The sequence below is a fragment of the Saccostrea cucullata genome, unplaced genomic scaffold (genome assembly GCF_032062105.1).
Source record: "Saccostrea cucullata isolate Sc308-1 unplaced genomic scaffold, CSIRO_AGI_Scuc_v1 ctg5947, whole genome shotgun sequence".
Taxonomy (NCBI): Eukaryota; Metazoa; Mollusca; class Bivalvia; order Ostreida; family Ostreidae; genus Saccostrea; species Saccostrea cuccullata.
The window spans coordinates 62,996-86,290 of record NW_026918111.1 but is presented as its reverse complement, the minus strand read 5'-3'; the positions used below and the strand labels follow the sequence as shown (position 1 = coordinate 86,290).

The following is a 23,295-nucleotide window of genomic DNA, read 5'->3' as shown; positions in this document are numbered from 1 at the left end:
TTGAAGAGGAATAATTAATACTTTTGAAGCTGAAGATTTCAAATGAAAGCAGTCCGACCCACCTCTACGGAATGAGTTTATCACCTTCGAAAGGAGTGTACATTTTATTTTTGGATTGGATTTTTTTTTTGCTCGTCAACAACAAAGTTATGATTTCTATGTAAAATTTACCTCTGCAGAATCCATGCACCCTCCCCCTCTATCCAGAAAAAAAATTCCGCGATACGTAATGGTGTAAAGCCATAAAGGATAGAGAGAGCGTGATACTGTCATACTGATATATCACAGGCACGTGGACTTGTATGAAATGTGGATAACATTCATGACATTATACTTACATGTATCTTCATGACTAATCCCTATCTGATAGCTAACAAGATGGACCAACTCTCTCCCCCGAATAACAAAAATGTAGCGATCCTATAATTTTAAAAACACTCTCCGTCAAATCTATATCAATTTTATTATATATTATAATTCATAAGCAAAGATATTTCCACAAAATAAGTGTTAAGGGTTTTCAAAATGGCAGATTTGTTTCTAATGTATAGCGTATCATGAAAAGTAACTCAAATTAAACTCCATCCAAAGAGGAGGGGGGATGACAATAAGTACATGTACTTTATCCACTCTTGAGGTGTCTATGAAAGTAACATAACTTAGGTTGTGTTTTTTTTTTATTAAAAACAAGTTATAATTAAAAATTCACATATTACATGTATTTGATTGAATTTTAATTCACCGAGAGATTTGATCTAAAGTTGCACCGTATAAGAAAAGGAGTCATCCTTCATGTTGTACTTTATATCAGATCCATACAAACTAGAGGGGGAGGGGCAATAAATAACTATTATACACTTAATAGAAAACAAAGCTCATTAAAAGTTTACCCTCTTAAGCTTTGCCAGTAAATAGTAGATACTTTTCAAAAGAATATTTGAATACGTTTTTGTTGAGCATCTCAAAATTAATGTGACTTTTTTTGCTTCGTTTTTGTAATTTTTTTCTGTTGGGCTGATCCCCTCTTTCAACTAAAATTAACTCCTACAACCTGTGCATATCATGTTAAGTCTTTTTTAATCTTATTCTATTTCTTTTCAAATTTTATATAGCAAGTTAATTCATGCATGTTAGGCCATCTTTAAAATAATGTTTGCTTACCCTCTCCCGACTTGGGGTAAAATATTGGATCATTAGGTAGGTCGAAAAAAAAACATTTTCAGAAAATTTCAACATATTTGTTGACGGAATAAGAGGAATAAAAAGAAATAAAGATCGTTTCCTGGTTTCAAAAAAATAGAAGTTTTGAGTCGAGCCATGTTAGACAGTCGGTCGGGAGAGGACAACCAATTCTTTTTAAAGATGGCCTTACTTATTCAATTATTAACTCAGCATATATTTTTTAATAGAGTTCTGGTTTCTTTTCAGATTTTGGCAGTCTCAACGCTTAACACTTCTTCCGAACGCCAGGTTATATTAAGTGACATCTCCGATACCAATGAGTTATACCTCCTTATGCTCTCTAATGACCTCTCCATTTCTTGACTCTTTATAAAATCCAGAAGTTTGGTTTCCAAAAAGACGATATATCTTTTGTTTTTAATTTCTCAACATGAAACTGTAGTGCGTAAAGCTACAAATACACGTGGGCCAGATTCATTTATTTAATTTAGTGGTTTTATTTGAAATACAGAACTTAAATGTACAATTCATACTGATAACTGCAACGGCCAAAGCAAGGTTTTTTTTATTAATGGAATACATGTATATGTTTATTTATTAATGGAAAAAATGTAAGTGTTTAATTTTATGTGGCAAATTATGATGGGGCAGCAGGACAAATCAGTTCATGATGCAAGCTCAATGTCAAACAGCATTTATTAAAAACTTTGGAGACAAATTCGTTGATCAGCCTGAAACAATCATGGAACAGTTTTCACTCGGGTACCCCGCATGATAGTGGCTGGAATGAAAGACTTTCCTACATCTTTAAGGGGAATACAAATGAACCCAACTGATTACAAAGTACAAAGCCGAGTATTTTGTCCTTAGGGGAATAAGGTTCATAAGCCGAAGTAAAGATCAGCATGTTAAAAGACGAGAAATTTTACCAAGGATTGACCAGTTAGTTTACTGACCAATGATCTAATTGGCACCCGCAAACATTTATCTGGTCACAATTTCCCATCGGGCCTGATAACCGCTTGAATAAAGTACATGTAATGATACTAAGCTTTGTTTTGTATATTAGGTTTATGTTTCTTTGTTATCATAATTATTTTTTAGTCCTTTAAAAACATTTATTGTTAAAAAACATTTGTGTTCCACTTTTATGAAATAAATTGGATATACACAATGTCATTCGCTACGGATACATCACTTTATAATTTAATAAATGTGCTTGATGATATTTATATTTAAAAATGTGTTAGGAAAAATGATTTATATCAAGATTAAAATTAGGTTTTTCTTTTAAATCATTAAATTAATCTAAGTCCTTGTTTCAAAGACTTCATTTCTTTTTACAAAGATAACGTTATTAAGGTCAAGATCTAGTAAATGAAAGGTGCCTACAGATTTATCAAACTTAAGGAATAAATTCCTTTATTGATGCTTTACAACTTTAGCTTGGTCAAATAAGGTGTTTCGGGGCATAATTTGTAGGAAAACAAGATGAGAAACTGTATTTTAAACTGTCATTTTCAATGAAAAATAAAGAAAAACAGTCATGAATATAGGAGTTTTTTTCATATTCGACAAAGGAAATGTATCCAGATTGCCTACAGTCTCTCAGAAAATGGTAATTAGTATGTTCATGGCCTCTTCTTTAAATCAATATAAAATTTAATATAGGTATCCGGTTTACTGTAGATTCCTAAATATACGCGTGGAATTAATTATCGCGTAATTTCGCGAGAAGCACAACACGCGAAATGAAATTATTCGCCTTTATTTTTATGGTGCTGAAATCTATGTAAAATCTCTTCATCAAATGTCCATTCGCGATTTATTATTCTCGCGATTTGATGATTTCATAATAACTTAAAAATAAGGAATCTACAGTACTTTTCATATGATTTCAAATTTAATGTCATGAAAATACCCTATTTTCTACATAATTCTGCTAAAGCCGTAAAGTACGGGAAAAAGAAAGTTGAAATTGATTAGTCTTTGTTTCTAAGACGTCATTTAAAAAAAGATGACGTTATTGAATAACGCCATTGACGTTATTGTTTAATTGCAACATGTTTTGTTCAAACACGTATAATTTTAAAACTATAGCAAGTTAAATGCTAAAATTTTGACTGTGTGTCCCAAATTTGCTGTAGATTTGAAATATTTGAAAAAGTCAATTTCGAAAATTTTGTCAATAAGACCCCTTTTCCCAGAGAGCGGTCCATATTAGTTTTTCTCACCTGATAGAAATTAAAGGTAACTTTCTCACTAAAGAAGTGATATCAAGTTAATTTTTTGGTCAGGTAAGCATAATTTAATGAACAACGAAAAAAATGTTAAATTTATATTTTAAAGAAATATGGAGAATTTTTAAATAATGGTTGAAATAAACAATATATACAAGCTCAATGTCTATAAAAACAATACAAATCCGGGGCAAAGCACAAATGCAGACCTCCTGGAAAATCAGAGGTGGGATCAGGTGCCATAGAGGAGTGAGCATCCCCTGCCGACAGGTTACACTCGCCTGGTGCTCATTGTCATGATCATGTAATAACGGATATTCAGATTACTAGTAATGATCTAACATTTAACATGAATAACGTCAATCAGCATTTGACTTAATGATAGGTTGTATTTGCTGACAAGGTCATTATATCGACAACAGAACTTGTAAATTTCAAGCTCACGGGAAAATGCTGCATAATTTTTGACAAAGTCAATGCAAACTTTCTGCACAAAATCTTATGATCAAATTTGTATTAATTGAAAAAGTACAAAATTCTCAGTGTGCTAATTTTGCCCTTCTACAAGCAGACTCATTTTTATGCACACAGATGAAGCAGAATTAGTCCAAAAAAACTTGTACATGAGACAAATTGCTGTGACCTCGACAACAAATAAATGTAGCTGCTCCATTTTTTGCTCCCAATTTGTATTTTTTCGATGAACTTTTGAGCTTTTGTTTGTATTCCATCTATTCCACATTGATTGAATTAAGTTGTACATGAACGGTGTACAAACTTATGAGAAGTTTTTTTGTTGTTGCTGTCTTTTGTTGTTAAGGTAGGATTCTTCTCTGGTTTCTGACTAAAAGTATATTTGCTTATATGTCTTTTATAATTAGGTGTAAGAGATTTAAAAGACCACATTTTTCTTTCCCCATTCCAATTGTACATAGAAATGGTAAACTGTGTTTGAAAACTAGCAGGGGCTATATTTTTGGCGGAAAGGTGGAGTATGAAAATATCTTATATCTTCAAAATTATTTTAGAAAAAATGAACTTCTTATCATTTTACAAAATCAAAGTCTTGAAGAAATTTTCAAATGTTAGTTACATTAATAAAGAGGGACGGACGTATCAAAATCAATATGATTTTTCAGCGAACTAGAACTTTTAAAAGCTTCCAATCTAATTAAGTACAGATTTGAGCCAAAAAATCCGTATTTAAGTGTTTTTATCTCTTAGTAAACCATCAAAACATTTTGTTCATGTACCATTTTGTATCTTTTTATGACAAAACATATTATCATAGTACAAATATTCCCTACTTTTCTTAAATTTTAGGGTATATTTTTTATTTTTATATGCTTCCTATATTTATTTTTTTCTTATTTTCACATTTACCATATGTGAAAATAAGAAAAAAATAAATATAGGAAGCATGTAAAAATAAAAAATATACCCTAAAATTTAAGAAAAGTAGGGAATATTTGTACTATGATTCAACTAGCCAATATTCATTTTAGTTTAATTATTCATGTCAATTTATTAATATCATTTTGTAGGCCCTATATGGAAGTTTCTTTTTATGCAAAAGAATAAAATTCAATCTTTTGAAATGATAGTAGAGATTGCACGATTGGCAACAGTAATTTTTTTTTATTCTTAATGTCCGGGAAAAGGTAATGACATTGATCTGACCTTGCCTCTAATATAAAAAGGTCAAATTTAATCTCATTGATGACATCGCCTAGTGATATTGTCTTCTTGATTCTGTGAAAATGTCATAAATTTTTAAATACAAGAATTATGAGAAGAACCCTACCTTAAAGATGCAGATCATAATTTGTTTTCATATCTTACAGAATTTCACTGACTTTAATCATATTTAAAAATCAATTTTTAGCCGGGCTTATTGCTCAAAGAGCAATTGCCGGCTTATGTGATCCTGTTCAAGGCAGGATGTTGACCCCATAGTCGCCATTTTAAAGTTACGTGCAAAAATATAGTTCTTACTCTCAACCGCTTTGAGATAATACAAACGCTAAATAAAGCAACAAAAATAAAACGAAGTTTTATCTATATAAAATTAACATTAGTAGTAATGACTTTGAAAACTTCATAAGTCAAAGAACATAGTTCATTAGCGTAAGGATTTTTGATAATCAGTGTTACCGTAGTTCTCTACACATACGAAGTAAAGCAGGAGAGGGAACCAGACTGGCCTGTTTGTTTACATTCAGCTGCGGTACCAGATTAATTTTGATTCTGACAAAATCGGACCGTGGTATTAGGATTGAAAAACTCACTGTCAGTGTCTTACCGTTTATATTGATAGTTTTAAAATAATTTTTTCATCAGAATATAAACGTGATTCATGTAAGAAATCCATTCTACTCTGTAAATGAGCCCGGCTCTCTGTACTTCTGAGTACTTTGATTACATTGACGTCATGCATTGGAATATTTCAGAATTTTTTCTAAAGAGTTTCTGTCTGTTTGGTCGAAAATAAGATATGCTGAGGCATGTTTTATGAAAATTATAAGAACATTTTTTTCGTTATAAAATATGTTACTCAATTCAAAAAATAATAATTACTATTTTTTTAACTGAAAAGTAAAACGTAAAAATTGCGCACAAATTAAAACTTTTTCTGTTGTAACGGAAGAGAAGAAAAGGCAGCGGACCAGACCGGGATTCGAACCCGGGCCCCTTATAAAAATAATTTATTTCACGAGAATCAAGAATGTACTGGTACATGTATATGCATACTGTGAATACCTTATTTAAGTTACACGTGCAATGACAATAATACCTTTGGAAATTCCAGTCTATCTACAAAGAATGAAAAACCACTTTAATGTTTCTGTGTGTGTTTTACGCTTGTATTGAAGTAAACCCATCGGAAAGTCCTACATATTAAAAATAAATTCTCTTTTTTCACAAAGTAAAAATGGTGATAGAATAAAATATGAAATTTAAAAACAGCATCTTTACTCGATACAAGATTTTTTTGTAATTATGTAACTGAAATTCAGACCAGAACTGGTTTAGTTTTAAAAAAATGCATACTAAAGATATTTTTAAGGCTAAATTTGTACATAAATTTGCGAATAACAGAGAATTGTCAATAACATGATTATTCATGTAATTTATCAAACCTGCATGGAGATACGTGCGATGCATCAAACTTATTTTGTATATAGTTTAATTTTTTGCAAATTGAATAAGATATAAATACCTTCAGACTACTCTATTTATTTGTAACGTTGTGAGATCGTCTACAGAAAGGTAAAACTTTACTATTTAGTACCTAAACAAAAACCTTTTATGTAGTTTATGTTCTGTAAGCCATGTATTCAAATATACCGTATATATTTCTCGAATAATTAATATGTATTATTTGAAATAATAAGCATTTATTTTACTTTATGTACATAACTCGTTTTTCCTAAGTAAATGTATTCTTATATACAGGAACACTGATAGATGTTAAATCATTGTATTTGTCTTGATTCTTGCTTTAAAAAAACTCAAACCTATCTATTTTATTTTTGTTTCATTATAGACTGCGAAAAATTAAGAAAATTATAATTACGAATCATGTCTGAGAAATCATTGATAGTTTTCCAATGCAGATTTCACATACGTTCATTCTGCGTTGTAACCATATTTAAAACTAAGTCTGAAATACATCACTTAACTTACAAACTTTTTTTGTGATTTTTTTCGATAATAGATAGCTGCAAGCATACTAATTGGCAGTTCTCAACAGTGAATTGATTATCATTAGAGAAATACAGGACAGTCATGGTAACTACATTGTGTTTTAACAGTAATTAACACTTCAAACACAAAATGGCCAATTACCTACAATGTCATTCCGGAGAACTATAATTACATCTAAGTCAGCTTGGATATGCGAAAACGCTGAATTATCAACACTTATGTAAAAACTTCTTTTTCCTCGAGCTCAAAAATGAATTTCTAACAAAATTAAGTTCAAATGTATAGAAATTTTATTTTTTCCGACTAACCGATTACAGATTTTTTAACCGATCGCCATCGTTCATACCAATAATCGGTTAATCGGTTACAAAATGCCATCCCTAATTATTTCCAAATATTACATTCTGTACTACTATATTGAATTGTTAATATTTTAAGATGAAAATAGCTTGCATAGTTAACTTCATAGTGAATAAGTAGAATAAAGTGAATAAAGTAGCAATGATTGTACAAGAATAAATTATGGTTAAATAAACAGTTTAACGTAAGTTAGTACCTATGCTTAATTTGTATTATTTATCTTCTCTATATTTACCTGGTATTACTTTAGAGAATCGTGATACAATACTTTTATCAGATTTACATTATATGTGTGCAATAAACATGTACCTACTTGCTCCTTTATGTCATCTGATCCCACCTCTGATGTTTTCGAGATCTTTGTTTGCTCTACTATTTTGTTATGTTTAATAGACTTTTGAGCTCGAATACTGTTGGTTATCTCAAAATATTTCATTTATATAAAGTTATTACATGTATCCTCATTTCTTCATCGAAATTGTAGAAGAAGCTCACATCATGATGATACAAAACTGTATATTTTAACTTTCCTTCATATAAACTTTAAAAAGTTATACAATGCAATATTTTGTTTTCAAATTGTTCAAATGATATTGGTCTTACTGGCTACTTTCTTGTTCATGTATATCCCCTTATAAATATAGAAAGTTAAAGTGTAATTCTTCTAATTAAATATGTAAGAACACGTATAGTGTACAATCTCATATCTAAGTCCAGCAGGAACCATCTTTATTAAAATCCTTCTTGATCTTCGTCAATTTAAGACTGCAACCTTTTCCCTCTAATTCAGGAAATAAATCTCTGAGGACGCATTTTCTTTAAAACGATGCTTCAAAAGTAGTTTTCAGGATAAATATTTCTATAAAAAAAAGAATTCAAGAATTTGTCAAATTTCAACCTACAGGAAACGGGAAACATTATTATAAATTTCTTTTATCTATGTGTACACTGTGCAAGTATTTGTCCCATGGCGTTGGATAAAAAATTACTTGTTAAGAAAATATTTAAAATCACATCTTTTTTGTATTTTCTAGCTTTAGTGCCTTTATTTGAGCAGAGATGTTTTTTCATTTGAGTATCATGTTGCTTATGTTATCATGTGTTGGTGCACGATGGGAGCTTTGTCATCCAGTATGTATATCTTTAAGTAATAAAATCTCATATTTCGTACACAGTATATAATTCCTTAATAACTCAAAAATACGTGCGAAAAAAATCAAAAGACATAATGTAATATAAACTGAAAATACATTTCATTCAATTTGAAATAAGGAAAACATTGTATTTTCGAACCTAGCTATCAACGGAGAATTGTCCATGGAATCAACGTTGTGTGAATGGAATGTGCATGCCTCGTAAGTATTCAATAACATGGCATGAAAATTTAATTTAAGCAAAACTTGTATATTTCTTATGGTTCCTTTCTTATTTATCGTGTTTTATAATAAATTTAAATTACCTCCATTTACTTCATTGATTTTATCGTCTTATTTTTTATCAGATAAAACATTCCCTTCTCTCTAACAATATTTAATCATACTTAGAAAAAAATTGTACACTTTATGTATGGGACCATGTGTATGTGCCGTCACAAAATCCCAAATGACATTTCTTTCCACTACAATCCCCGCGCCTTTGACGTTAGTTCAGGGATTAAATTTATTTTAAACTTTTTCCTTAGACATATTTAGCATGCTATATCGCTATTTTACTCCATGCATACTTATTGTAGCATGATAAAAATTATTACATTCATATTCTTAGATCCTCTGTGAAAATTTAAAATCAATATTTTGTAAATATATCGAATGGACCATAGCAAAAAACATATATTTAAAAAATATATAAAAATATATATTCAAAAAATATTTAAAAATATGCTAGAAAATATTTAGCATGCTTATATCGCTTTTATACTCCATGAATACTTATTGTAGCATGATAAAAATTATTACATTCATATTTTTAAATCTTCTGTGAAAATTTAAAATCAATATTTTGTAAATATATCGAATGGACCATAGCAAAAAAAAAAAAAAAAAAAAAAAAACAACAACAACAACAAAAAAGGCGCTTTTATGTCAATTATGTAAAAATAAATAAATACATGTCATTCAAAATAAAGCTAAGACGATGTACAAATAATATCACACTACACATTAACACTTCACACAATACTGGTATACTTTAGGTATCATTATGTCATTTATATGTAAGTGTCATATGTACAGATATTTTGATATAATTAATAACAAGACTATTATCAAACAATGCAACAGAAAGATTTGACAAGTTTATATAAATATCAAAAATGCCCAAAACAACTGTTGAGTACTTGAAGAAATATGTCTTCATTCATTATTGTATTAAATTGTAGGTCTGCCATTGATTAAAGCAGTATTGTAAAAACTTTAATTCGGAAAGATTTGACATCTTTCAAAACTTCTTCTTTTTTTTTTCTTTGTCTCGTTTTTGTTTAGCATCCACACTTAAAGAGGCTGGGGAAGTGGCAGCCATTTTCAGACTATTTCGACCTCCTTTAAAAGAAAAGCTCCATATAAAGATATACAAAAATGATCAAATTTTAAAACTAAAATGTTTGAATTTTTTCTTTGCCAAATGATAGCTGACAGCTGTAAGATACCATATCTAAAAAAATAAGTTAAATCTGGTGGTTAATTTGTCGACCTCCAGCCTCCTTAAATCAAAAAAAGTTTCATCATAGAGAAATCTTTTGCAAATCAACAAATACACAAGTTTATTATAATTGTTAATTTCTCATAAACAGCAGATTAGATCTGACTATACATTACGTAGAGAGCTATTCATTTAGTTTGTTCCAGACAAATTATTTTTCGCCATTCCCACTTATGAAACAGACATTTTTAAATGGAAAATTAAACACGACAATATATTTATTGTTATTGAAGTAAAGTAGGAACTATTTATGGCGGAATAGTAGCTTATAAAAATATCTTCTTTTCTTCTTCTCTAAATTATTATAGAACAGTGAATTTAGTTATAATTTTTACACAAACCTTGACTTGAAAAAAATTTAAGATATAAGTTAAATTAGTAATAAGAGACTAAAGTTATAAAATATATCAAATAAATATGATTTTTCCAACACACTATAATTATGTTCCCTTTTAAAAGCTCCCATCTACGTAAAGATGTGAGCCAGAAATCCGTAAGAAGTGTTTCTTCTCTCTGAGTGAACAATCACAACTTTTTTTTGTTTCTGTATCATTTAATATTTTCTATCTCATTATGACTTCTTTACCATGTGTGAAAATAAGAATAATTTAATTATAGGAAGCATATATAAAAATAACTAATATATCCTTAAAATAAAAAAAAGGAGAAAATTCGGATTAGCCAATAGCCATGTTGGTCAAATTATTTTGGTCAGTTTGGTTATATTATCTTATAGACCCTAAATGACAATATCTTTTTATGCAAAAAGAAAAAACTTTCATGTTTCAAAATAGAAGTAGGCAGCATATGATTCGCAACAGTAATTTTTTTTAATTCTAAATATCAACGGAAAAGGAAATGACCTTGACATGACCTTGCCTCTAATATAAATCGGCCAAATTTAATCTATCTGATATAATCAATTAGTGTTAATGTCTTCTTGATTCTGAAAATGTTCTGAAAAGTATCCCTCCTTTAAAATACTTACACCTATATTTTACTTATATAGGCTTTTCATGTCCAGAACAAAGTGCGAGGACGATGTGTTTCTGTAAAGTCAATTATCTATGGATTGACAACATGACAGGACTATAGTTATTTCATTATTTTTTAAAATAGCTCATCAAGACAAAAGTTGAGAAATGATAAAATTTTCACACAAAGATTAAATTAAAGTTGATATACATGTATGTCATTTTGGTACCTTTATACTGATGTATAAATGAATAAAGCTACGTTTGTTTAGCAATTTTTTTAAATGAATTTATATATGAGAAATATTTTTTTTTCACCGTAAAATAGATCAATATCCAATGTATTGCTTCCTCTTTGCAATTATTAGAGTTCAACACAATATTATACAATTATGGACTCTTTTGGTGTTGAATATGGTTTGTTATTCACCAGAAAAATATTCATATTGACCGAGGCGAAGCCGAGGTCAATATGGATATTTTTCTGGTGAATAACAAACCATATTCAACATAAAAGAGTCCATAATTGTTTTATTATATAGTCGGGATTTGAGTAAATACACTGTAAGACATTGAAGGCTGTATGACGACACCATTTTCATTTGCTATCTTCCATTGTTGAAAATAAAAAAACCTCCAGATTACTCTTTGTAACCTCCGTGTTTTCCTTTCCGAGTTTTGCTATGTTTAAGACGTCCAAATGTTAAAAAATAATCTGAAATAGGTTTGAATAATTATGTTTTTCTCCTCATATACGTAGCTCGCTGCGGCCGTTGCAAGCATTGTTTACACCGTTGTTCGATGTTTTGATTGTGACGTCACAATGCTGTCGCACGCGCATTGACCCTCCGGTGAATATGTAGTGTTATGAACTGTCTGCGCTTGTATAAATTATATAGGGACTATAAATAGACTATATAATAAATCACAATATTTATAGTTAAAGTATCCATTTTATTTTCAAAACATATACATCAAATCATATTTTGCTATGTTAAGTTAATTTACACTATTGTTTTAAAAAAGATTGTTTCTATGACTAAGAAGCATCAGATTAATATGCATTTCAGGATCTTTAAATAGGAACACGTCTCGTCTCTTTGGTGTTCCATTTCTAATTTTCGGTTTTTATGCCCTCCACACACTTTTGTCTTTTTATATAATTTTTGTCTTTTTTAATATTTTTAAAACATCAGTTTTATAAGATCGCTGTTTGTTTTTTTCATCCATTTCATTCAAATACTGGTACCTCATAAGCAAATATTTATCATTGTTTTACATCAAAACATCTACATTGATTTGATTGAATCTAATTCTTAAAACTATATTTTACAATCGATATTTTGATATGATTATATCAAATAAAAGTAATTCAGTAAGAAGAGAATATGTGCTAAATAAAGCAATATCTAAATACAAATTGTGTTTATAAATAAAATTAGATTCTTTATACGTTAAAAATTATTATATGCATATAAAAAATGCATGATAAGATACAACAAGAAGACCACTAGGTGTGTTTTTATTCAATTTAAGCTTATAAAATCCTTATATTAAGAGCATGATTAAAGAGACGACGTATTCATCAATAAAACACTAGATTTTTTCAGTATTTGTTTTCCATTGTAGGGAACTACTGCAGATGGGTAAGATACATTTAAACACTAATTAATTGACTGCATCGCAATTAGTTATCTTAAGTATGTTTTGATATAAATCCATGTTATTGTTTACATTTTTTACATTAAGTACGAGGGTTGATCCAAAAGTCCAATGATTTGTACAAATAAAATGTTACAAACTTGAACGTTATAAAAATAATATATTTATTTAAAGTTTAACCAATTAAGTCTACTTTTCAGGATGGAGATTGTGGACCTTTTGGAGTTTGTGTTGATGGAAGATGTCTGATACGTAAGATATCAAAGCAATTAGTGAAATAATTTCAAATTTAACATTTTATTTATTATTATATTACTATATTAAGACTGCCAGAAGAAATTACTTGCTTTCAAATCAGATCATTACAATTCCATTGCGTTGAGTAAAAGTTTGTTTGTTATATATGAATTAAACCATCTTTTCCCGTAGTGGTAGATCGTCTGCTCCAGAGTCGCGGAGTAAGGAGTTGATCCTTACGTTGCAGGTTTGATTCCCAATGTGAGACGCGAAAATAGGTCCATCGATTTATATATAATTCTATGAAATGACGTGAGCTGCTGGGGTAGTATTTCTGTTTCAAAAATATAAAAGACGAACTTATAGACAGATAAAAACTATATACCCAAATTGTCGATTTGGGCGCGTATAAATTCTCAGAGAACAATTTCTTGTCCTCTGAAACACCCTACCCATTCCACTCCCATTTATACCGATCCAGTACCTATGGTAATTAACTCCTAATTTGTTTTAACGCGACACAATATTATTATTTTGATCTTTAAACGAACAGTCTTTTATATACTGGATCAATTAGGATGCAAAGCTAGATTTGCGTGATCGGTTGTATCTTTATAATCCAATATTAAAGAGAGAAAGATCCTCAATCTGGAGAGAAATGAAATACAAAGAGATCCAACTAAGTTCTCCCATACTTTCCATATTTTGATGACGTTGATTTTATATTACATTAAAAAAAATAGGAATATATTTTTAAAGTAGACTTATGATTTGTTTATTAGATATAGATCCAAGGCCACCCACAACACCAAGACCAACCGTGAAACCTACTGATCCCTCTGACATCTACTGTGGTGATGTAAGACAATATTTTTTTTTACGTATACACGTATTTAGGTTAGTATCAATGAAGAAATACTTTGAATTGATTTTAAGTTTTTAATCATTTTAATTGAAGGATCCTACATTATGTCCATATTGGCATGTGTGTGGAAATACGGGATACTGTGAACCGAAGATCAGTAAGTAAATTTCAAGAAAAAAATTACCAATTATTTGTTCAATGCAGGTCTAGAATCCACAATAAAATATACACAATCATGAAGCATAATAGATAATTTAGTTCTCAAGTTTAAAATATTGAAATCAAAACCGTCACAATTTTCAGATCTTTGTTAAGTATTCACATTGTAATTTTTATTTTCATTATTTGTTCTAGGTGGTTAATAAGGAAGAGCACAAACAGTTGCTTACAAAGTGGAGGAGAATCGATTTTGATTTGTTAACCATCCAAGGAGGATAGTAACTTAATTTGAAACCAAAATGATAATTATTAGAATGTTTCAACTATGAAAAAAAAAACAAAAAAAAAACAAAACAAACAAATATTTATATTACAGGAGTTTTTCCTTTCTATATGGTTTATTTGCGGGACCAAAAATCTATTGATAAATAACATCTACCATATGATGATATAATATTTAATGGCTTTACGTAAGTTTGTGACGTGTATACAAATGAATGAAATCAACTTTTTTTGTTTTTAAAAAGTAGGAGGACACCCTTATCAAATAAATCAATATACTCTAAGTAACTAAGTATATATCATATGAATATTTTATAAAACTGTGTAGATGAAATATGTAATGAGAAAGAACATTAGAATGCTTGAGCTATAGTCTTTAACAATTTCAACAAAGACTAGGATTAACTCTTTTCATTACCAATCTGTCATGGTTTTTGTAAAATATGGAAATGGAGTAAAAAAAATATGGAAGTGGTGTAATCAAAGGAATTCCATGCAATAAATTTGAAACTATACAAATTGTTTTCTCATATGACCTAAAATATTGCAGACTCGAATGAAAACAGCCATAATCAACCAATCTCATATGACCTCTTACATATAAATCCTAATTTCATGTTTCTTTTTTTTAACTATGTATCGATCGATCAGTGTGCCTATTTGGGCTATATTCTAAACAAAAAGTACAAGAGATCAAGTGTTTTAAATTTTATATGTAGCCTACTATGACGTGAACATCTTTTAGTTTTATAGAGATACATTGCATGTCCATGTAATAGAAGATTCATCCCCAAAACAGATAAATTTACTATTGATTTGTGGGAATAAGAGTTTTTTTTTACGTATTTCAAAAAAATGTTGAAAAGATCTTTTTACCATGAAAATGCTACAATGGAAGTTTTGTTCAATTAAATTATTCTTCTAGTATGTGATGAGGAAAAAAAATATGAACACACAGAAAAAAATAAAGATATTTTTATTGTGAAGAATTTGGGGATATAAAAAAAATCGTGGATTGGCGCTAGAAATTAAAATCAGTACTTAATGCACTGTAGTCGGTGCATTGAACAACACAAGTTGAACAAGATTAAAAATTTAAGCTCTAAAACCAAATAAAAAAATAAATAAAAATAGAATGATAATAATTAAAATATGATATGACCACCTGACACAATCTGCGTTTGCGACTCTAAAGCAGACGCGCTCTAACCACTGTGCCACGCGGGCGACTTACCACACATGAATGCCACTTTTCGATGTTAATGTAACTGATTATGGGCATTCGTCGACTACAGATCGACCTAAACTGTGCGTCTCTACTTTCTTTGAAACCTTATCCAAATTGAAAATCAGATCATCTGAATGTTTTTTTTTCATTTTAGTTAAGCTTTAAGCTAGCTTTTCCAGGAGTCAAATTTATAGGTAAAAATACTTTTTAAACCTACAAGTTACCAATTTTCGTTAGAGTATCTAATTAAATTTTTGGTACACGCTAACGCCATTACATAACATATCACAAATGCGATCCAACATAATTATAATGAAATGCGACTTATTTATGTTAACATGCGAAATATTCATGCAGACATGCATATTTATTTATGTGGACATACAAAATAATTATAAAGACATGGGAATTAATGATGTACATTATTTATAATTATTTTAACATTCGAGTTAATAATGGTAATATGTGAGATATGTTTGTTGACGTGCGGCTTATTGTCTTGCATATTAACAAATATCTTGCATGTAAAAACATAAATTACATGTTGATGCGACATATTTATGTCAACATGCAAGAAGACTGTGTTGACGCGTAAAATAATCACGTTAACATGAGAGATGTATGTTGAGATGCAGCTTATTATCTTGCATGTTAAAACATAAATTGTACTGACATTAATAAGTCGCATGTTGACATAAATAAGTTATATATGGTAACATTATAATTTTGCACTTGGACATAAATGATTCAACATATTTCATGTTGACATAATTATGTTGCATGTTGAAATACGTATCTTGCTTGCCAACGTAATTATATTGCATGTTGATATAAATATAAATAAGTTTTATACCAACAGAAGTATGTTGCATCTTCTATGCATGATGTATGATGCCATATACCTCGGTAAGGAAGTTTATTAAAGTTATTTTATAAGATTGGTAATTTGTATGTTAACATATTAATTTTCTTGCTTGTAGAAGAATTAAGCGTACATATAGGGGGCTGAAATATGGAAAAACAGTCAACTTTTGACCAAATGATAAATTGTGTTTTGGGACAAGGTCATTGTCATAGGTCATATGACTTACTTAAAACGACTATAAACGAGACTGCTGATATTTTTATTTCATCAACTTGTTTGTCAATAATTTACTTCGTTTTAGAAATTTTACATACGTAGAGCATGCTCTTGCGAATCGAAGCAATTGAGAGATATAAATCTTAAATTATATATACACGTATGACAATTAAAGCTACTGTTTTTCCCCCACTTTTTATCACCATTCCTAAAGATGAACTAAGAAATATTCATTTAAATATCACAGATCACTGCTTCTTCAATAAAAATGGACGTTGAAAATTATTCTTTCTTAATTGTTACATATGTACTCTCATTCATATGTCGATTCGATATTATCCCTCCAACTGAAGTTGATATTGAAGACACCAGAGTCTGTCTGTCATATATATTTCATATTTGGATGCTTTAGTCGAAAAGGGCCCACTAACAACTTTTTTTCATTTTTATAACACTATATCACAGGAACATTTACACATGAAAAATTCAATCTTTTGGTACAATTTAATATCATATTTACACAATTTAACTCCGTCTTAATTATGTACACACAACACTTATGCTTTTGTGTACTGTGAAGAGAAGAGGGGGTAAACAAAGAAAACAATCCTTCTATTACCAATAATATAAGATATTACAAATAATATTTAAAAAAAAATCTAAAATTTTCCTCTGAATCAAATAGGGAAGTAGGAAGTAAATGGAACTGTGTGACTTACAGTGCATTAAAAATTGCCAATGTCTTTCGTTTTCCTCATATCTACATATTTTAAACTACAAACTTTTTTCAAAAAAAAATCTTTTTGTGATCCCCTTTAATACAACGTTAATTTATTTCTGATTTTTTGCTACCTGATGAATATTGATTTTACATAGAAATAAAACATTTTTGTCTCAAACATCATCAAATTTTCTGATTTGGTAAAGTAAGAATTGAATGGGTTAGTTTAGGTAATGTTTAAGTTTTTACTTCCAATCCATATCATTTTAGTTTTTAAGAACTTTATCTCTGCCAGACATATTAACAAAATAATCCAATTCTCGGTAAATACCATGCATGGATCACAAATTAAGTGAACCATCCGAGATAAGAAAGGTTTTATCAGCATATTGTGAAAGTTTGTACTCTTCATCCTCAATTGTAATGCATTTTATATCTTATTTCGAATTAAGATTCCAGACGATTGATTTCAGAATTTGTGAGCAGAATTTCTACGAAAAAAGAGATATGTTCAGAACTTTCTGTATCATTATGTTTGTATCTTGTCTACAACAAAATGGGTGTCTTGAAAAGAGTACATTTTTATGAATGTTACCAAGGTCTTGGCAGTATTTTTAGGTTCTTGTCCTTATTATCATTCTTGAATATTTTAAAAGTATTGATGAAAATATTGCATACCCCACGTAGACGAATAACAACTTAATTATATGAAAAACAAGACTGTTTCAACCTTTTTGATTCTCAACCTTCTTCATTTGTGTAATAATATTCTTCTATTACCTGCTTTAGGTGTTAGCGTCTTTCAACTTATTCGATATGCAAGAGCTTCCTCCGAGTATGTTCAGTTTTGAAGCCGAGGCAGGCTACTGACAGAAGAGTTGAGCTTCATCCGAGTATGTTCAGTTTTGAAGCCAAGGAAGGCTATTGACAGATAAGTTGAGCTTTCTAAGAGTATGTTCAGTTTTGAAGCCGAAGAAGGCTACTGACAGATAAGTTGGGCTTTCTCCGAGTGTTTCAGTTTTGAAGCCGAGGAAGACTGCTGACAGAAAAGTTGAGCTTCATCCGAGTATGTTCAGTTTTGAAGCCGAGGAAGGCTACTGACAGATAAGTTGAGCTTTCTCCAAGTATGTTCAATTTTGAAGCCGAGGCAGGCTACTGACAGATAAGTTGAGCTTCCTCCTAGTATGTTCAGTTTTGAAGCCGAGGAAGGCTACTGACAGATAAGTTGAGCTTTCTCCGAGTGTGTTCAGTTTTGAAGCCGAGGAAGGCTACTGACAGAAAAGTTGAGCTTCCTCCGAGTATGTTCAGTTTTGAAGCCGAGGAAGGCTACTGACAGATAAGTTGAGCTTTCTCCGAGTGTGTTCAGTTTTGAAGCCGAGATGTCTACTGACAGATAAGTTGAGCTTCCTCCAAGTATGTTCAATTTTGAAGCCGAGGCAGGCAACTGACAGGTAAGTTGAGCTTTCTCCAAGTATGTTCAATTTTGATGCCGAGGCAGGCTACTGACAGATAAGTTGAGCTTTCTCCGAGTATGTTCAGTTTTGAAGCCGAGGCAAGCTACTGACAGAAAAGTTGAGCTTTCTCCAAGTATGTTCAGTTTTGAAACCGAGCAGGCTACTGACAGATAAGTTGAGCTTCCTCCTAGTATATTCAGATTTGAAGCGAGGCAGGCTACTGACAGAAAAGTTGAGCTTCCTCCGAGTATGTTCAGTTTTGAAGCCGAGGAAGGCTACTGACAGATAAGTTGAGCTTTCTCCGAGTGTGTTCAGTTTTGAAGCCGAGGAAGGCTACTGACAGATAAGTTGAGCTTTCTCCGAGTGTGTTCAGTTTTGAAGCCGAGATGTCTACTGACAGATAAGTTGAGCTTCCTCCAAGTATGTTCAATTTTGATGCCGAGGCAGGCTACTGACAGATAAGTTGAGCTTCCTCCGAGTATGTTCAGTTTTGAAGCCTAAGAAGGCTACTGACAGATAAGTTAAGCTTTCTCCGAGTATGTTCAGTTTTGAAGCTCAGGCAGGCTACTGACAGATAAGTTGAGCTTCCTCCGAGTATGTTCAGTTTTTAAAAACGAGGATGTCTACTGACAGATAAGTTGAGCTTTCCCCGAGTATGTTCAGTTTTGAAGCCGAGGATGTCTACTGACAGATAAGTTGAGCTTCTTCCGAGTATGTTCAGTTTTGAAGCCGAGGATGTCTACTGACAGATAAGTTGAGCTTTCTCCGAGTATGTTCAGTTTTGAAGCCCAGGCAGGCTAATGACAGATAAGTTGAGCTTCCTCCGAGTATGTTCAGTTTTGAAACCGAGGAAGGCTACTGACAGATAAATTGAGCTTCCTCCCAGTGTGTTCAGTTTTGAAGCCGAGGAAGGCTACTGATAAGTTGAGCTTTCTCCACGTGTGTTCAGTTTTGAAGCCGAGGCAGGCTACTGACAAAAAAGTTGAGCTTTCTCCACGTGTGTTCAGTTTTGAAGCCGAGGCAGGCTACTGACAAAAAAGTTGAGCTTTCTCCGAGTGTGTTCAATTTTGAAGCCGAGGAAGGCTACTGACAGATAAGTTGATGTAACAGGGATTGTGTAAGTTCTATAATTGTTAAAATTGACTTGTTAAAAAATTTAACATAACATTAGCTCGTATTTTGGCTGATTTGTTTGTGCTTATTATTAGGCCTTTGTTCTTACGCTGATTGTGACTACGAAACGGTCCGTCTACCAGATCCATATAGTAGTATGGACTGCCGATGGGTTTGACCGGTCGACAGGTGATGCCTACTACTGGAGTTTTATGAAGAGACTTACTTTTACAATTGACGACTGACTTTTACAATTTAAACAATGATTTACTCCATTACTAAAATGTAAATGTCAGCTGTCTAATGTAAAAGTAAGTCTCTTCATAAAACTCTACTGCTAACCACCTTATCCCACTTTTTGAATTTTCGAGGGGGGGGTCCGTGTTTTTGTCCTTTACAAGTTTTTTACGGTTTAATGTTTATAGATTTTTTAGACTGATCACCTTTCGTTATATCTTAACCCTTAATTTTCATTCTAAGTAAATCAAAATTTGTTACTCAAAAAGAATCTAAAACAGACCTTTAGTATTACGGCACATTGCAAGTTAACTGTAATATGAAGACTTTAATCGGCAAATAATACGACATATGGCCTTCTATGTCTTCAAATACTGAAATGTGTTTTCATTTACCCGTAGCACTTATTTTTGAATTCAAAACAGAGGCTAACAAACCAAAATGTATAGATCTTTTTTCGGATCCAAAATTTATTTTTTAATAATATTTACGAAAAAATTAAATATGTTCAAGACGGACCATGGCAGGATTCAAAGAAATGTATTGTATATTGACTTTGTTATTTACATTCCGCTACGGATCTATCAAAATGGGAAAAAAGAGGGAAGTACCAATATAAATAACATCATATATTTATTCCCTTGTTTCATATACATGAACATCATTTCCTTGTCAACTTTGGCGTTTCTTGGTTTCTTTAAAAAATATGTGGTAGGACAATGACCATTTGTGCTTTGTACTGAATGACAGTCTAAAGAGAGTAGTCGGCTTAAATTCCGATCAAAAATTATTGAGGAGAAAAATAGAAAATGTCCAGACACACATCCATCTTAGCAAGGACTCGCATGTTATCAAAACAGGGAGTTCTGCGGAAGGTTTTCGTATGTTGGCCAATGATATTGACCATATGTTTATTGATAAGAATGTTCAAGTGTCCGAAAATGGGATATTTTCTTCGTCAAAATTTTGTCAAGTTAGGATGGAGAAATCTAAGCCTCATCAACCCGGATATGTTCAGCTTATTTTACTAACGCCTGAGAGAGCAAACCGACACCTTAGACAGTCAGCTTGTGATATGGATGGAGCAATATACATTTCAAGTGATTTATATGTAAAACTGCATCTTAGACAAAACGAAGAACAACATGGACCTAGTGTAAAGAAATTGTCGGAAAATGGTACGGAATTGGACGAATTGTATACGTTTTAAATATAGTCAAATCCGACGAGCGCTTTGTCTGCTAAACTTCACGTGCCGCGCTGACATCAGCAGAGGAAGACTGTCTTTAGCAACAGTTTATTACTGCCTTGGAAACTATTCAGAAGCTCTTAAGAATATAAAGCATTATGAAGACATTCTTCACCACAGATCTGGGGTGTTGTATGTGAGTTCAAAATATCCAACAAAAGTAGACCCTGGTTACAAGAATTACTGTACCCGAGCTTTAACTAAAATAGAGAGAGCCTCTTTAGCGGTTTCGTATGATTTCAATGTCTATCAAAACAGGCCAATCATACCCAAGGAAATTGCACTCGAAATTTTACTGGTCAAAACACCAACCTCTTTTTTGTCTATTCCTCCTCGTCATTATTCTCTTTTTCTAAAAGGGCTGTGTTTTGCAAAGAAGGGTGACAAAAACAATGTGAAACGTGTAGAGAACCACCTGAATAATATCATCCCAACATCCCCTGATGCCGGATATTATATTATATATATCATGCGTGCTGTCCTCCAGATAAAGTTAAAGCGTTTTGACAGAGCTGTTAAGAATTATTCATTGGCATTTTGGCATAAGAAATATTTGAATATTACGAAAAAACTTCTATTGTGAGCGGGAGTCTCAAACTTCACCGTTATGGTATCTGGCCATCTTGTTGCGTATACTGCTTTAACTTCTAAGACAACTTTAAGGAATTATATAAGCACGATTGTATAGATCGAAGACATTTAAAATTGTACAATTATTTTAAATCATGTGATACGTCAGAACTTTTTTGGGGGGGTACTTAGTTGAAGATAGATAGATTTATCATTTTGTACTGGCAAATTTATTCGAATTGTATTCACTGTTAGAATTTAAGTTTCATATTTTTACTTTCAAATTAAATAAAGCAAATAAGATAAAAACTAAAGATTTAAGTCATGTTATATTTGTAAACATCCCAAAAAAAGCTTGTCGATTTCCGCTCCGATTAATGGCATTAGCCTAAAAACATATAACACTTTGATTTTCCTAAATCTTTATTTCAGTGATTAGAGGAATAAGAAACCGTGTCATTGATTTTCTGAGTTTGTTATCTCCCAATGTAAAAATTGATATTTGTCTTTTCTTCTCATTGCACGTAATGGTAGTGTCTACTGTCTCTGAATTCTATTCGTTATGTCTAGGCTATTTATCCGTGGATATAACGAAACATGCCATAAATGTGTGCAAATTATATAGGCCTAAATGAAACCCAGGGAGTACAGTAACTGTTACTGATATATGTAACCAAAATCAATGTGATTAAATTCTAAGGAAAATATACAATTGAAATTCATCGCAGCTCACTGCTGCGAAGAATACCTGCATCGACTAACACAGAGTGAGTTATTCTTGTCCTCGGAGAAAGTTTGCTTATACTGAGGTTTGTTCCGCCTTACTCATGTGACTGACAACTACTGTACATTGGATTGTTACAATTTGATCTTTTTTTTAGAGTTTCTTATATTAAGAAGGGGCAGGCATAAAGGATAGATAATTGAATAAAAATACAAGTCTATAAAAAATTAAAATAGTCTTTGAAAAGGCGAAAATTTAAAACTTTATAAGTGTGGTACCAGGTGGATTCGAACCCCCGACCTTTAAAAGATATATCTACGGAGAAATTGCTAGCGCATATATCAGCTGAGCTAGTCTGACTTTAAGGCTTAACCTATAAATTAGCTTTTCGTATAAATTTGAAGCAGATTATCAAAATCAGGTTTCCTTATTTTTGTATTTTTTTTGTGAATTTCGACCCAAGAGCATGGGTGCCCCTAAAAAAACTTATCTTAAATTATTCCTTACATCCCATCCTGATGGACTTTTAGGCTAAAACTTATGCAAAAATCA

General features: G+C 31.2%; 1 protein-coding gene across 2 annotated transcripts in view; it reads left to right on the top strand.

The window, feature by feature from the left end:
* Positions 1–6,670: 6,670 nt before the first annotated feature.
* LOC134249356 (uncharacterized) overlaps positions 6,671–23,295 on the top strand; it is a 57,864-nt gene continuing 41,239 nt past the window's right edge. For both annotated transcript variants that reach the window (XM_062731806.1, XM_062731750.1), the window contains exons 1-7: positions 6,671–6,692; positions 8,525–8,621; positions 8,788–8,845; positions 12,791–12,807; positions 13,024–13,075; positions 13,849–13,919; positions 14,019–14,082. In XM_062731806.1, coding sequence (XP_062587790.1) covers positions 8,550–8,621; positions 8,788–8,845; positions 12,791–12,807; positions 13,024–13,075; positions 13,849–13,919; positions 14,019–14,082 — 334 coding nt within the window. In that variant the 5' untranslated portion in view covers positions 6,671–6,692; positions 8,525–8,549. The remainder of the gene's footprint in view (positions 6,693–8,524; positions 8,622–8,787; positions 8,846–12,790; positions 12,808–13,023; positions 13,076–13,848; positions 13,920–14,018; positions 14,083–23,295) is intronic.